At 39.2% G+C, this 16,927-nt stretch overlaps 1 protein-coding gene and 1 long non-coding RNA gene across 4 annotated transcripts in view; one reads left to right on the forward strand and one right to left on the reverse strand.

The window, feature by feature from the left end:
• glra1 (glycine receptor, alpha 1) overlaps window positions 1-13,270 on the reverse strand; it is a 174,701-nt gene extending 161,431 nt beyond the window's left edge. For all 3 annotated transcript variants that reach the window (XM_043703247.1, XM_043703245.1, XM_043703246.1), the window contains exons 1-2: window positions 12,543-13,270; window positions 10,496-10,623 (exon numbers count right to left, since the gene is read on the reverse strand). In XM_043703247.1, coding sequence (XP_043559182.1) covers window positions 10,496-10,623; window positions 12,543-12,598 — 184 coding nt within the window. In that variant the 5' untranslated portion in view covers window positions 12,599-13,270. The remainder of the gene's footprint in view (window positions 1-10,495; window positions 10,624-12,542) is intronic.
• Window positions 13,271-13,426: 156 nt separating this feature from the next.
• The window catches only part of LOC122556518, a 59,994-nt gene continuing 56,493 nt past the window's right edge, over window positions 13,427-16,927 (forward strand). The window contains exon 1 of the long non-coding RNA XR_006313552.1: window positions 13,427-13,550. This is a non-coding gene — a long non-coding RNA (uncharacterized LOC122556518). The remainder of the gene's footprint in view (window positions 13,551-16,927) is intronic.

A 16,927-nucleotide genomic window follows, 5' to 3' on the forward strand; every position in this document is an offset into this window, starting at 1 on the left:
TCTTTACTCAGCGAGTCATGAGTTCATGGAATGCTCTGCCAGTAGCAGTGGTGGACTCTCCCTCTTTATGGGCATTTAAACGTGCATTGGATAGGCATATGGAGGATAGTGGGCTAGTGTAGGTTAGGTGGGCTTGGATCGGCGCAACATCGAGGGCCAAAGGGCCTGTACTGCGCTGTATTCTTCTATGTTCTATGTTTGTCTCTAATACCACCAAAGATATATTCTGTAAATCTCTTAAAACTCCATGTAACCAATAGCCTCTTTCCCAATCATGCCATGCCTTGTTTTTGTGTGTCTTACAGTTTCTGTTATGGACAGAAGAGTGGTTTATTACATTCATATGATTGTCCCTGGAAGAGAATGTTTCCTAAGCCTGTAGATGAAGTACCAACAGTTATGGTGCTTGGAAAGGATGGATTACAGTAGGCTAGGACATTGATCCTCCAAGAAACATTCTCCTGATACAAGTTTCAACATCATAACTTGCATCTTCTTCAGCCTGAAAAGGTTTGTGTTAGATACCAAGTGAGGCAAAAATTTTGCCAATCAGTTTAATATCCCTAAAAATCGTTATAAGTCATGAATGGACTTTGGAATGGAAAACTCTTTAAAATTTTCTGTGGCTCTGTCCTTATGCAATGACTATTGGTAAATGTCCCAAAAAATGAACAGGTTATTGTTAGAATTCACAGACGTCATTAAAGGTGAGCTTTCCTGCCTGTACAGTTTTGAAGACTGCACACTCTTTCTGAGCATGGTCAGTTTCTCTGTTTATCATTGTGATATCCATGTGGCATATGATTCATTGAAAACCTTGTAAAATGTTGGGTATGATCTACTGAAAAACTTTGCATGAGAGGCAATCTGAAATGTTTGAAGCAAAAAAACTCCCATATAAGAAACAATTCTGTTTTCTCATCTTAATCGCACCTGTCAGAATCCACTGTTAGCATTAACTTTTGGGAAAACATAACTTTTGGAAATGTTAAACAAACTGTCCTCAGTCATAGGCTTGGGATGGATTTCTCACACCACCACCTTGGTGAACTGTGTGAGGTTGGCACAAATTCAGATGTATCCTTTATGTTTCGGTACTGCAATCATTCCCAAAGACTACTCAGTTCATTTCATAACTCAGAAATTACATCCAATCTATCATCTCTGCAAGTTGTTTCTCAACTTGATTCATGAGAGGATACAGAACCTTCTGCCCTAATGAAGGTTTTACTCTGTAAGGTGTTTGAAAGCTCAGCTCTTCCTGCTGCTGACCATCTGCATGAGCTGGATTCTTAAAGCTGTGTCTAAAGAAATATTCTGACCACCAACACAGCCTGCAAGTTGTATGAGGCACCTAAATGGAATCTGCACCACTGTTTACCATGCTGTATAAGGCAGTCTGTAGCATTGCTCACCATATGTTAGGTTGGCTGTCATCATCCTTTTTAAGGGTAGAAATCTACAGGGCCTGTTTGGTCTGGTGCTGTGAAGGAAATCCACTTACTACTCTAGTAAGAAGATATTCTGCTATTAAACAAGGCACAACATATTGCATCTTACCAACTGAGTAAGAAGTTGCACTGATATGGTAATTCAGTTATAGAAAGTGGGCAGCATTGGCTTATTTAGCATTTGTTGGTCTTCAGTAATTGCCCTGGAGAAGGTGATGGTAAGCTGCTGTTTTCAACTGCTGCAGTCTTTGTGGTGTAGGTACACATTGTCTTTAGAAAGGGAGTTCCAGAATATTGACCCATGAAGGTGAAATAGTGATGATATAGTTCCAAGTCAGGATGGTGTGCATCTTGAAGGAGAGCTTGCAGGTTGTGGTGCTCCCATCTATTGGTTGTCATTGTCCTTCTAAATGGTAGAGGTTGTATGTTTGGAAGGTACTGTTTGAGAAGTTTGGGTAAGTCATTGCAGTGTATTTTACAGATAATACACAATGCTATTACTGCAGTGAAAGAGCTGAACATTGAATGTTGAATGCCAGTCGAGTATTGTAACAAAGATGTGGAGCACCTGGGTGGTATGCCTTATTAAGGAATCCTAAGCTGTTCTACCACCATGGCCATTTGATATCATCACATTGACTGGTATTGAAGGCTCTCCACAGTATTAAATCTTTCATAGCCTTGCACCTTTCTGCATCAGAAAATGTTCCTAAAAAGAGATTTGAAAAACTTTAAAAATGCCATAGAAATGTAACTTCTTGTTGCAAGTACAGAATGTGTGATAACTGACGCACCAAGAATGGTAATACAAGTGGTACTGTCAAAGGACCTGATGATATCCCTAAGTCAAGATAGACTAAAGCATATACAGCTCCTGGGGCTCTTCTAGACTATTTCATTTATTCCAAGACAACTACTGATTAAATAATAAGGGCAGTTTTCAGTTCTGTGAAGTGTTAATATTTTGCTACACAGATTTTAGCAATTTAGCCAAATGAAGTCAAATGTGTTACTCCTCAAAATATGTTCTTTCCAAAGCTGTCATATTTTAGTGTATGTTAAGTGTTATAATTCAGGTAATGTGAATCAGATACCAGGACGTAATATATCGATGCAAATAATATTGTATCTCAACAATATCTCACGTCAACATTGCAATCTGAACCCACTTGCATAACCCATTGTTTCTGAACTAAGCAGGGGATAAAATAAGCTGTTAGATGCAAAACCCTCAAGCTATGAAAAGTTTGACAACTGAGCTTTGAACTTAAATGGTATTATGTGAAAGCAATAAGGAACAAATGCTGTTACCTGGAATTCAGTGCTTGACACAGTTGACAGGACAATACATGGAATAAGTAAAACAAATTTATTTAAGGCAATTTCCCAGCATCAAGTGTGTTAAATATTCTCTGTCAAGTTCAGTGAAGGCAGCAATTTGAGTCCCTTCATTATTTGTTCACGTTGTGCAGGTCTTTGGGAAAGTGGAGACTTGCAATGATAAATCCTGAAGACCCAAAAAGCATGCTACAGCAATTGACAACAACCATTCACATACTTTACCTTCAAAATATATTGCAAATAATTGGAATTTTCTGTTCTTCAGACTCCAAACACCACAATTCTAAATCCTCTGAGAATTTCATTTGTAGCAGAATTTTATAGCATCAAAATGTAAGCTCCATTTGTTATGATTTCAAAAAATAGTCACTACAAAATTATTGCACAAAGCTGCTGTCTCATATTGTAATATTATAGACCAATAAGCCTTCTTTTCTCTTAACACGTGCTAAATTTCACTTCCAGAATATGGTACAAATACTGAATTATTAAACTGCTCATTGTCAGTGATTATTCCATGTATTTTAACTTTTCCAAGCAATTAACCATCCAGTGAGAGACAGAGTCAGATTTTCAAGCACTTCCATAGGAACAAGAGAGAACTGTTTCTGCCTCACTGCTGTTTAAACAACAGCCATGTCAAGTCGAATGTATTTCCAGCTCAGCATATTTTATAGGAAGTCTGTCCCAGGCTTTATGACACATCCAGATATAAGCTCAGCCATCCTGAGTTTTTTGTTGCAGTTTGTGAAACTGACAAAAGGAATCGAAGAAGTTATTGCCAGAAAAGGTCATATTTCCAAAGAGGCTGGTAACACTGAAAGTGTAAATCAGTGTCTAAAGAACATTGCTCTGATTTGAGTAGTGATAAAATGTTAATGTCTACGACAAGAAATTCTTTTGAACTTAAATCAATCTTATTTCCAACTTAGGCCTACGCACTCTATATTTTATCTAACGCAACAAGGAATATTGGTACCTGATAGCACAGTGTTATATTCTATATAAATGATTCACAAATAATTGTGTTACTGGCTTAGTAAACAACTCAATGAAAAACCACAACACATTCCACAGTATTCCTCAATTCATTCTGCTGCTCTTTTAAAGGCACTGACTCAGGCTGAATATGGATTCTTCAATGACAGTTGGGTGATTTCACAATTGACCATTATTCCTGTGCAAGCCTATTTCATGAATGTTGGCAATCTATTTGACCATGGTACAGGAAAATACCACAGACACAATATTCAAGACATTTCTAGCAGGAATTGTGGAAGAGTGACCAGAAATGATAACCCCAATTGACTCCTCTTCCCCAATTGAAGCTTGACAACTGTATAAGCTGTAGTATTTGTTATATTATCCTCATTGAGATCAATTGACTCAACTCTTCTTGGTCTTTATGCAAAACAATTGAGGGTTGTCTAAGAATAGCAAATATGGTTTCATTTCGTCCTTCAAATAATGCTGGTTCAGAAATGTGACATGAAGCACAACCTGTAGTGCATTGGAAGGGTAGACTGCAGTTATGTTTCTCAGCACTGAGTTCTTGATTGCAGTTATACTGTAGTTGCTGTTCAAGCAGAAGCAAATGAAATGTTGGTAATGGAAGCACAGAAAACATTTATGAAAGCTTGAGTAATTCTGTGTGAAGGAGACCAAACAAAGAGCACAAAATCATCTGCAAAAACATATTAAAGTACACTACTCAATGCAATGTTTACCCCAGTGCAAAATCAATGAAATATTGAACTAACAATCATAATCATATTTTTGCACTATCATTCTTAACAAAATTCAGTTGATTTAGTTAGCAAATTTTCAACAAATCTGCTATGGTTATTAATAAAATTATTCTAAGTTGTCTAATAACATTTTCAACTAATCTTTCAACATTATATGAAGCACAACTTATTCATTGAAGCAATTTTAAAATCTGTGATTATTTTTGACCATCTCTTAAGTAATATTCATGTTGATGAATTGCATTGAAATGTTACTATTCACACAGGACAAAAGGGATTTTGAGCAATCCTGATGTGGTTAGTGAAATGTGGAATAAACTGGATCAAACTTCAGAAATAACATTGTTGAAAATGTTGATTAATATTCAAATGTGGTTGGCATAATTTGGCACAGGACCATATTTTTTTAAAAATTAATTTCCATAAATTGCCTTTGGAAAAGTGCATATCACCTTGTTTGGCTAGACTGATGCCATATTTGAATAACAAAATATTTTGGACCACAATCAAAACAGACTTATTGATTAACAAAATAAAATTATGCAGAAATTAGATTTGGAAAAGCAAGATATAATGCTCACAGTGATAGCAATCATTACTGTAAATGTATTGTGCTGCGAACAAAACTGTTATGAACAAAATTGACTGTTCTAATTCGTCTTAGCTTATTTGCTCAATATTCAAATGAATTTCTGAGCAAATTTGTTGCTGGTTAAGAAGCTTTAAAATCCTGGTGAGTTAGGATTGATGTAATACACTCACCAAAATGACACGGAAGACCAGAAGTATTTATATTGGAATGAATGAAAATTCACATGATTGCAGGGTAATTTGTCAGATATGTTTAGAGTAATGGAATTGATGTTCATAATTTTGGCATTGTAAGCAATTTGAAAGATCAATTGAAATTATTTTTAGTTTATGGAATCTGAATTCAAATTACAAAATGTACACATTGTGCAAACTTTAAGTTTAGAATAGAATTTGACTTTGGGCCAGCTGCTGAACTTTCAGGTTCTTTGGTGTTTGGCACAATTAACATCTCCATCTTCTTCTGCTGGTCTTTTCCTGTGCAGGTCTATTAATTTTGCTTTTTCTCATTCTGGCTATCCTTGATCTTATCCTATTTTTCTCCACTACTGGCTTTTTAATGCTCCATATCCATTGACAATGTGAATATATCTGTGCCTAGCATATTAAATAATACTTCCATCCCCATGCCCGTTATTGTTAATACTGTGCCTGTCATCATTTGAATAAGCCTCTGATCAACCACTTTTGTTCATTTTTCTTGTTGTTCCCTCCATACTGAGAAAATGCTATGAATAAATTTATCACATTCCTATTGCTAATATATCATATAGAACTATCAATGACATATTACCTTAAATCTTGATGTTTCATTTTTAATATGCAATATATTATGGAAAGTTATTCAGCTATTGCCAACTTTCCTTAAGTTAACTCTGCTGATGTTTATTAGCTTTTATAACTGAGCTGCGATATACATTTTTTCAATATGTTAGGAAAAATACAAATAGGCTTTCAAAAGGGATGGTAAATTTCTCAGCACCTTCTTGTCCTTTCCACATTTAATCTTAAAAAATCCATTTGTGTTTTTAACATGCTCTACGATTCTATATTTCGGCAATCCTCTCTATCCATTTGTTTGAATTTTTTTATAATTTACACTGGGAAGTTACCATTTACTGTCCATCCTTGAATGCCATAAAAGCTTACTTTAATTATGTTGGTTTTCTAGACCAATTCTGAACATACTGAGTTTTAACAATGTAACAGAGCGACCAAAGCAGGCCAGAATGGCAGCTTCCTTACATTAATGATTGATTTATAGGCATATTCTATTATAATAATATTTTAATATTACATTATAACCACATTGACTTAGAGGAATGCTCTAACACAAAAAAGAAGCTATTCATCCCGTTGCTCTTATGACTGCTATTTGCAAGTGATATCCAATTAGTTTGTAACCTGCTATCTTCCTATAACATCGTAACATTTTTCCTCTATGTATAGATCCAACTTTCCCCTGAGAACTGTTGTATCTGTGTCCATCTCACTTCCAATAACATCTTAGAAAATCCCATTGTAATGATCAGGCACACTATTCTACATGCAGCTTAACTAATGATATTTATAGGTTTACTTTTACCTCTTTGTTTTTGAATTCTATGATTTTGTTTATGAAAAATATCTTTTCAGCACTTTTGTTCATCAACCTAAGAGTTGTTAACATCGGCACCAAGGCTTGAATGTTTTGTTCTGCAATCAGGATCCTGAAATTAGATGAAGTTTTGGGTCCCAATCTGCAATATGTTGACACCTGATGCAGCCTTTGAAGAGCAGCCAAATCAGTGGACAGAGTGGGTGTTTTCTATATATTTCAGGATGATGCTTTTGAGATTGATGTGGAAATAAAAAGAATGTATCACTCTCATTTTTGCATCCTGACCAGAGATGAGCTCTATTAATTAGTTGTTATATGTGGGCATGTGTGAGTGGGGAGTAGTGGGGGTGGGGGTGGGGGGCAGAAGTGGTGGTGGGGCGTGGTGGAAGGTAGACAGCATTCTTTAGAAGTGATTAATATCACAAACATTTACAGCCAAGTTGCTATCATGGATGTTCAACCGTATAACTGGAGAGTTAGCAGCTTTGGTCATGGAATGATGGCAATAGCAGGTTCAGGGCATGTTACGTAGGTTCTTCCCTTCTCAGACTGCCACCATGAATCTGCATTTCAGCTATGTTGGGGTACCCAATGCTAATGGGAGAGTAGGCTTTTTAATTGGCCTAAAGGTTACATGGGCTTGTGGATAGGGCATTGTCACCCTTTTAGTAATTCTTCAAACAAATGACTCTGAAGTGGGACCTTTGTGGGAATTTGACATGACAGGCATTGATGGTCAATTACAGAATTATCAATTACAATGCCACTTCAAGTGCCATTTAGATTTTTTGACTCTGAATATCTCTATCTTATTTTAAATATTTTCAGAGTAGATTTCTTCTTTTCAAAATGTCTTACAATTATCTGCATTGAATTTTAACCAACATTTACCTGTCCAACTACCTGAACTTAGAACTTACTAATATGTTTGAACATGTTACGGGTACTTCTTCTTTGCAATTAATCTCTCATAATAATAATGTGTCTTTGATTTTTATGTGCTGTGTTCCCAGTATCGAAGTTTTAGTGAGTTATATTGTTATGAAGATGTGCTATCATTGACCGGACATATATCTATACGTTGGACATTTTGGAAAGAGCACATTGCAAAGCGAAAGGAAAGTGGCTGCAGGAAGGAGAAAATGTTTCAATTACAAAGAACACAAGTTGCTGGACTGGAGTCACTGAGGGTGCAATACCATCATGGAGAGATTATATGATCCAGTTTGTGGGTGTACTAATTCAATTGGACTTTGAACACCAGCAGTCAAAGAGATACCTTGTCTGGAGCAAAAACATTTACTTTCCCTTTCTTCCCTGTTTTTCTCTCTGTCATTAAAATCTGAGAATTGAAAAATGACTGGAATGTCTCACTGCAAGCAAAGTATTTCTACATAAGAATTCAAAATCTACATCATCTCCAGAAAAGAGAAATTAGCCAACCATAACTGATCCAGAATGCCTTTTTATTGCCAATAGATTTACTGCCAATGTATGTAGAAAACACATGTTCCAAAATTTGGACAATCTGTGTATAATTATTTTTCCTGAGTTTAACGATTACTTGGCTGAAGTACTTTTAAAAGGACATGCAGATTTTTTCTTTTTAAAATTCTTTTTATGTTCCTGTATGTTACAAGAGAGTTTCAAGAAAGATATGACTGCATTATGTACATATTTACACAGTTTAAACCTTTTAGTGATCATCTTTGCATGTTGGCTAATTAAGTTTGCTTGCAAGGAATGACTTTCTTACTAAAGGAACCTCGCTAATTGATACTGAATGATTCAGCCTTCATATAATATATAAATAATCACCTCCCATTGTTGTGACAAGTGGAGAAGTGGGAGAAGGAAGGGGGAGAATGCGACTGCAAGAGTATATGTAAAGACTAATTATTTGAATACTGACTCCAACTGAGGAGGCAGTGGTATAGTACTATTTTCACTGATCTAATAATCCTATGATCCAAGCTACTGTTCTAGGGATATGGGTTCGAATTGCATCACAGCAGGTGGAGAAATTTGAATTTGATTATACGTCTGGAATTAAAAATAAAATTTAGTTTAGTTTAATGGAGAACAATACTCTTCAAAATCTTGCTGGTTCATAGATGTTCTTCAGGAAAGGAGCTCTGCTGCCTTTACCTGATCTGGCCTACACCTATAGCAATGTGAATGGCACTTGATTGTCCTCCTGAAATGGCTGAGCAAGCTGGTCAGTTCAAGGGAAATTAGGGGTGGGCAAAAAATGCTGGCTCTGCATGCAGTGCACATGTCATGAAAAAAAACATCAAAACCCACCTGAAACTTATGTGCTGAATTTATGTCTTTCCTCTCTAAGAAAGAGCCACAAACCATAAATACGTAAATTCCTGTCCTTTAGGCACCATCCTAGCCATGTTGCTACATTTGAAACCAAGTACCTAATCTATGAACAAGTCTCTTATGTTACACTTAGTATTGAATAAAAATCATAGGGACAATACTCACTGCATTTCTTTACTTATGCACTTCATTAGTTTTTCAAGGCCTACATGCATAGGGACTTTATAACCACATCAGTAGATATTTTGGTATGAGGCAAATTGGGGTAGAAAAACAATCATTGGAATTGTAAATATCAATGTCACCTGACTTGTCTTTGCCTATTGTAGGGCATGAAACATATTTCCTGCCATGGATTAAAAACAAAACAATTTCCATTGGATAACTTTGCACCTGCAAGACAAATCCAAACATAAAACTTTGCATATTTTAGCATCTGATTTATTACTGAACTTGGATCAACTCTCAGAATAGTGCTTGTGAAATAAAGAAATAACACACTGGTGTGGGGTTTTGGATGTCAGTGTGCTGAAGTTGTTCTGACATGAGAATTAGGCATAGTGTTTAGCAGAGCACACATGTATCACTGGCTTGGGAATATTTCATACTAAGAAATAGGAATTCTCCCACTTGCCTCAATTCGGGTACAGCATTTCAGAGGAACACAATATTCTCCTCACCTGAGCATAAACTTGCCAATACAAACATGACCAATGCTTCCTAGGGAAGGCATTTTATCAGGTATGATTAAAATCAACAGGTCAGCAGAACTATTGGTTTTTTTTATGTTTATTTATGGGGCTTGAAAGATTGTTGAAACATATAAACTATCCACTTCAATATTCCATATTTACTGACTTGCAGATGTTTGCTAAACTGAAGTATCAAATCCTTTGAGAAACGATTTTGATGTGTTGAATACCAATGAAAATAAGCATTTCAACAAGATATCACAATGACAAAATCACAGCAAAAAGTCGTTTCAATTGATTTTATTGGGCTCATTAAAAAAAAGTCAGTAGAAACCATGTTGCAAGTAGCATGTTCTCCAGAACATACTAGGAACAGTAGAGAAACTTCTTGAGCTATTTTCAAATACTGTTAAAGACAACACAACCCAGTAACTGTCTTAATTATAATCTCAGCCGATGAAACCTATCATGACTCACCACTCATTTTTTGAATACGCTGCCCACTAAATCCTTTTTGCTCTAAACTTTATGTTCACCCTTATCCAAAAAAAAAAAGAAATCTAGGCATAAAAGGTGGCTATCCCCAACCATACAGTACACAAGCATTATTCGAGGTGTTTCTAATTGGAGCAAAGTGTCCTATTCGGCAGCGGGATGCTGACATTGGCTAGCGTTAGGAGTGTACAGCTACTGATTTATGTTGGCTGCATTGCTGCAAACATTTTCAGCGCTTGTAAATAATACCTTTGAAATTCGGCCTGATCCTTGCATCATAACCCGATGTCCTGCCCATCAATTTGTCCAGAAAGTCCGACGGTGACGGGGGTTTGTTGGCAGCTCTGGCGGCTTGCACCTCTTTGGACGCCGCCAAACTGTGCGAAGGGAACACAGAGAAGGAAGGGCAATGTCAGTGAAGAGCCTGAAATGTTCTGCCTAGCCTCAGTACAGTTACAGGTCAAACGGCAAAATACTTGCTGAACGCCAATAAACCAATCCTGTTAAATGAATGCGGATGATGAAGAGATAAATGGGGTCTGAAGTTAAGCAACACGGTTTCTTTATAAATCGTAATCTTAATGTCAGTGTACCATTACAATGATCACGTCCGCTCTGCTGTGCGGATGATAATTGTTTCTCTGCAGCACAGAAGCCAATGCTTGACTTAACATCACAACCGCCCCCGACTGCAACTCAAAGAGATGAAAATCACCGCCGTACGTAAAGAGGGCATTTCACCAGCTCTTCAGTAATTGCCGTTCTACCCGGATTATCACAATAACGGGACACTTTCTCATGTTGAACGGCCTCGCTCCGCCACCAGAATATTTACCAAGTCTAGTTGTCAGTAGTTTGAAACATAAATGTGAGGAAAGCTCGACTTTTGTTTTGCCTGTAACGGTAGATATGTAGTGGGCCAAGTTCAGTCCATTCTCAACTGCCAGTATTAATTAACCTTCACTATTCCGAGAAATACGTTTAAATTCTCGAGTGTGCCAAATCAGAGTGCATCTGGAGTATGAACCGAACCATCGCTTATGAAACCGAAACCCTGTGAAGAATGTTCGTTTATACAAGTGTATGTATTCCTGAAGCCCGATTTCTTAGTCAGGGTGATCAATGTCTCCTCACCAATCCCTACTCTAAATGCGAAGCGCTATTGAAAGGGGGAGAAAATTCAATTAACCGGGATTGTGCAGACGCCAGCAGTGTGCGCAATTTCTTGGATCATCAACACTAACACTCAATATTCAAAGAATCTAACCCCCCCCCACCCCGCGAGTAATTTCAATTATCTCGCCTCCTAATGTCCTCCTCAGAAGGAGCACGTTTGGGGGTGGAATGTGAATCATAGACCTGTATAATGACTCCCCCCTTTTCTTTTCCCCCAGTGCCTGACACCCTTATTGCTGCATCGACTCTGATGCGCTATTGAGACCCTTGAAGTCGATAGCTTCAAGGGATGAAACTAGGTCTATCACTGAGCGGAGACGCATGAGTCAAGACTATCAATTAGCAGCGCGTTCCACACAACTTGATGGAACTGATATGAAACGGTCGAGGTAGTAAGATGAGTGATGGCTTGAAGCACACGTCAGTGCAGCTTCCAAGTGGTGCGGAAACTTTCATCTGCACCTGGTGTAGCCCCGATAGCGAATCTGCTGCAGCAGCAGATGTGAAAATTAGTAACATTAAAACCCAACCTAATATGCACCCCTAAAACTGATGTCACAGCGTGCATTGTGCCTGGTTATGGGCCGTGCTATGCTCAAAGATTTGGGGACGTGTTCTATCCCAACCTGAACAGTTAAACCAGTTGCAACAAGCAGCACGATATCTTTGCTTTAAGATGGTTACTTGTCAGTAGTTTCCTCACACAGTCGGCGTGTGCTGCAGTCCGCCACCCGACCGGTAGTTGGAGCTGTTGCCCAGCGAGCGCCGCTGGTCTGGCAGCTTCAGTGAGCTACAGATCACTGCGGTCTAATCCAATGCAGCACAATTAATATTGTGGCTTTAGCTGCACACTCGTCAAGCCGAAATGAGATTACCGTGTGCCACTTAATGGTGATTTGGTAAAGCAGGTCTAATGAAACGGGTGACATTCCTAAAAAAAAGCCAACTTATAATCATCCCTCGTCATCTATCTATACGTGTGTGTATTAAAAATCTTAAATGGTGCACAATCCAGTCAGTGTGTGTGTGTGTGCATTTTAATTAAATGCGTTGATTTCCATGCCGCCACTCACTATAAAAAAACGAGAACATAGCAATGGTTATAAAGAAGAAATCTTACCTGAAAAATACGATTGTCTCCCACAGGTAGAGGCGGAGAGCTGCGAGACTGTACATCTTCGAAGCTAACACGGTGCTAGAAAGTGCTGTTGATGCAGGTGTCGTTAGGAATCTCCAATAGTCTTGGTGTATTTTTTGTTGTGGTTCGCTCTCTCTCTCTCGCTTCTTCCCTTCCAAGCTCCGGATTCTTTCAGCGTCCTGGGATAGGTAATAGCAACGTGATGTTTACAGGACCCTGGACAGCACCACTGCTGGTTCGCTCGCTGTTCGAGAGCCCCAGCAAAGGGCGATCTTTTTTTTAAATCTCCCTGCCAAATTATTGTGATAGTAGAAATTTTATTTTGGGGAATAAAAATCCACAAGTTTTCGCTTCCCACGATAGCTCCTTGATCGATCTTCCAGTTCCAAAACACTTTATCGAGAGGAGAGAAATCCAAAGGTATTCGCGATGGCTCTGGATTCAGACATAGCTACGGCTGTTCCAGGTAAGATTTAATAGTTTCAATGCTGTTTCCCCTGGAAAAAAATATTATTTCCGCCTTGAAAAATGTCCCATCGCTTGGGGTTGCTGAAGAGAAGAAGCCTAGGGGAGGTTTCATGGCATTTGATGATGTTAGGGTATCGCTCCTTCTCTTTGCCTATTTGCCCTACATTGCCGTGTTGGCTGTTGAGTTATGGGGATTTTTTTTACTGCAGTAATTCTAAACTCTCACACTCCCGAAAAACTTCATCTCGCAGGAACCCGCCCCCCTGGCCTGCTCCTATTGGTTCTCGGCACTTTGTTGACATTTTTTGACAGGCTGGCCAGTGGAAGCTGCAGTCTGGGACTTGGAGTGCCTGCTCATTCCCACAAAATACAAGTGGCGACTTTATAGGGACTGCATTTCCCGATAAGCCCAGCGATTGGGAACTCAGCTCCGTGTCCGTGCGGTCGGAGCAGATGGAGTTTACTCCTGTGACCTTCCATGGACTTCCTGCTGCTCAGTTTGAGCTAATTGTGGTTGCTGAGGTAAGTTTGGAACTTGCTTTTTTTTAAAAAAAAACATCTGATCTTCACTTGGGAGTGGGAAGCCAAGTTATTCCGAGTTGAAACGTAGTGGCGTGGCGACCGTGAGTTTGGTCCTCCAAGGAAGAGGTTATCAATATTGTTAGGATTCGGACAGTTACCGCATTCTCCCCTTATTTGGTAACTTTGTGGACAGTGGTAACTGGTTAGTTGAGCGACTCCACTGGGTGGAAACAAAACTGAACTCCTAGGGCTGGGGATAGGGCCTTACACTAAAAAGATGTGGAGGTGGGACGAAGTTTGTCAAAGTGCAAAAGTTCCAGATAGGATGACGATTCTTTATTCACCTGCCCCTCTGCTGGTGGCAACAAAGTGAATTTAAAAAAGGATCACATCTTGTGAATACTGCTCTCCCAAACCAAATGAATTTATGTATTAAAAGGAGCCAGCCATTTTAGCCAGGCTCCCTTAACTTAGCAAGAGGGTGAGTTCATTTGCTGCTAAACACAACAAATTAGAATTGGGAAATTAGTCCAAAGAAGAGTTAAAAGGCAAGCAGCTCAATCTCTGGATCACTAACACACGACAAATTGCTGTGGTTACTTTGGATGATACCGGTAATGTTGATAGTTGAGTAGTTAATTTTAGGATTCTTAACTTTGCAGGCCAGCTGAAATTATTTTGTTCTGGTTTTCTTTGACTGGCTTTGCTGACTGACTTCCAGTACTCAGAGTGAGGTAGTCTTCTACCTTCAATGCAAGAGAGCCTCATGGATAGCTGTTTGACCATGACTTTGACAACGCTCTTGTATTCACAGGTAAGGTAGGGCACCCATATACCTCTGCTCATTGCCACACATCAGCAACTCAGTCCATTAGCATACACAGATGAGGATGGGATTTGACTTTTAATCCCTGGCTTTATGCACTTTTAGATTATATTAGATTAGATTACTTTACAGGCCCTTTGGCCCAACAAGTCCACACCGACCCACCGAAGCGCAAACCACCCATACCCCTACATTTACCCCTTACCTAACACTATGGACAATTTAGCATGGCCAATTCACCTGAGCCTTATGTTGGAAAAGTTTTGGAAAGGATTATGAGAGATAGGATTTATAATCATCTAGTAAGCAACACTTTGATTGCAGATAGTTAGCATGGTTTCATCAAGGGCAGGTCGTATCTGACAAACCTCATTGAGATTTTTGGGAAGGTGACCAAACATGTGGATGAGGGTAGGGCATACATGAACTTGATGTGGCATACATGGACTTCAGTAAGGCCTTTGAGAAGGTTTCACATGGTAGGCTGTTGGGGAAAATGCAGAGGCATGGAATTAAGGGTGATTTAGCAGTTTGGATTAGAAACTGGCTTTCTGAAAGAAGGCAGCAGGTGGTGGTTGATGGAAAATATTCAGCCTGGAGTCTGGTTACTAGTGATGTGCCACAAGGTTCTGTTTTGGGGCCACTGCTGATTGTTGTTTTCGTAAATGACTTAGACGCAGACATAGGTGGATGTGTTAGTAAATTTGCAGATGACACTAAAGTTGGTGGAGTAGTGGACAGTGTGGAAGAATGTTGCAGGTTGCAGGGAGACTTGGATAAACTGCAGAATTGGGCTGAGAGGTGGCAAATGGAGTTCAATGCAGCTAAATGTGAGGTGATTCACTTTGGGAAGAATAACAGGAAGGCAGAGTACTGGGTCAGTGGAAAGATTGGTAGTGTGGATGCGCAGAGGGATCTTGGAGTTCATGTACATAGATCCCTGAAAGTTGCCACCCAGGTTGATAGTGCTGCTAAGAAGGTATATGGTGTGTTAGGTTTTATTGGCAGAGGAATTGAGTTCCGGAGCTGTAATATCATGCTGCAACTATACAAAACACGAGTATAACCGTACTTGCAATATTGTGTACAGTTCTGGTTGACCTATGGCAAAATGGATGTGGAAGCATTGGAAAAGGTACAGAGGAGATTTACCAGGATGTTGCCTGGTCTGGAGGGAAGGTCTTATGAAGAAAGGATGAGAGACTTGGGTCTGATCTCAATGGAAAGAAGAAGGCTAAGAGGGGATTGATAGAGACATACAAGATGATCAGACGATGTCAGAGGCAGGTTCTTTACTCAGCGAGTGGTAAGGGCATGGAATAACCTGCCTGCCAATGGAGTTAACTCAGCAACATTATTGAGATTTAAACAATCCTTGGATAAGCACATGGATGATGATTAGATACTCTAGGGGGATGGACTTAGATTAGTTCACAAGCCGGTGCAACATTGAGGGCCAAAGGGCCTATTCTGCGCTGTATTGTTGTACGCTCTATGTAAACCTGACAGTGATTTTGTTTGAACTGAATAACGAGTGCACTGGGAGCAGATTTAGTGTCCAGTTAAGGACAGGGGGTGGGCTCTCAATCCAAGAGGCATTAGGAGGCCATCGAGGATGTGGACATACAAACAAGGAGCAGGAGTATTGCATTCAGATCCTCAAACCTGCTCCTACATTATGGCTGATTTGATTTAACCTCAAATTTGCAATGCTGTCTACTTTTCACTTGATGCCTGCCTCACAGGTAAGGGAGAGACAGGAAATCACTTTCTTGCGGTGCCCTCTCAGCAGTTTAAAAAAAAATCAGGAAGAAAGATATGCCAAGTGCCAGGCCACTATTATGCAGCTTACCTTCGCAGGTATGAGAGGGTCTCAGGCATTCTGGAGGGTTGGTCCTCTGGCCTCCTGGTGATTGCTTCCAGGTTGTCCTGTACTCCAGATTGAAAATTCCAGTCAACCTCTGATAGCTAGTATTATTTTCGAATTACATTATCTAAATTAGTGACACCTGCCTGCAGGTGAGTAATTATTCCAAACCCGGAACTGGTGTCAATTAAAATGACTTGGTAGAGTGTGTTCATGAATTGGAATGTCTACAGTTGGAGCAAAATTGCCCAATTGCTCACATTTGTTCTTGCACTTATATTGACAGGGAAATTGCACCCGTGGTGTAAACTGACTATTTTTGGATAAATTGACATTGTGGCCCTAAACATAGAGGATGATGTAAGGACAGGACAACATAAAGATCTTGGAACAGGAAGCACAATTAGATTGGATAGAGTTGTGGAATAAAAAGGGTGAATAAATGTTAGGTGGAAGAGGTTATATGTCCCCAGACCTATTGATGTGGTTAATCTCTGACACAGACCATTGGAAGACTCAGGTAACTTCATGTTTGTTCAAAGAAAGCTTGTCTTTGACAGGCTAAACAGAATTCTGTCTGAAAATTTTCCCTGCTCTGCATGGCTCTATCAAACCTCTGTCCCAATGCATACAGAAAATCATTAAGATTCATAATCCAATGATCACGTGCACACATTGTTTACA

Source organism: Chiloscyllium plagiosum, chromosome 14, assembly GCF_004010195.1.
Source record: "Chiloscyllium plagiosum isolate BGI_BamShark_2017 chromosome 14, ASM401019v2, whole genome shotgun sequence".
In the NCBI taxonomy this organism is placed as follows: Eukaryota; Metazoa; Chordata; class Chondrichthyes; order Orectolobiformes; family Hemiscylliidae; genus Chiloscyllium; species Chiloscyllium plagiosum.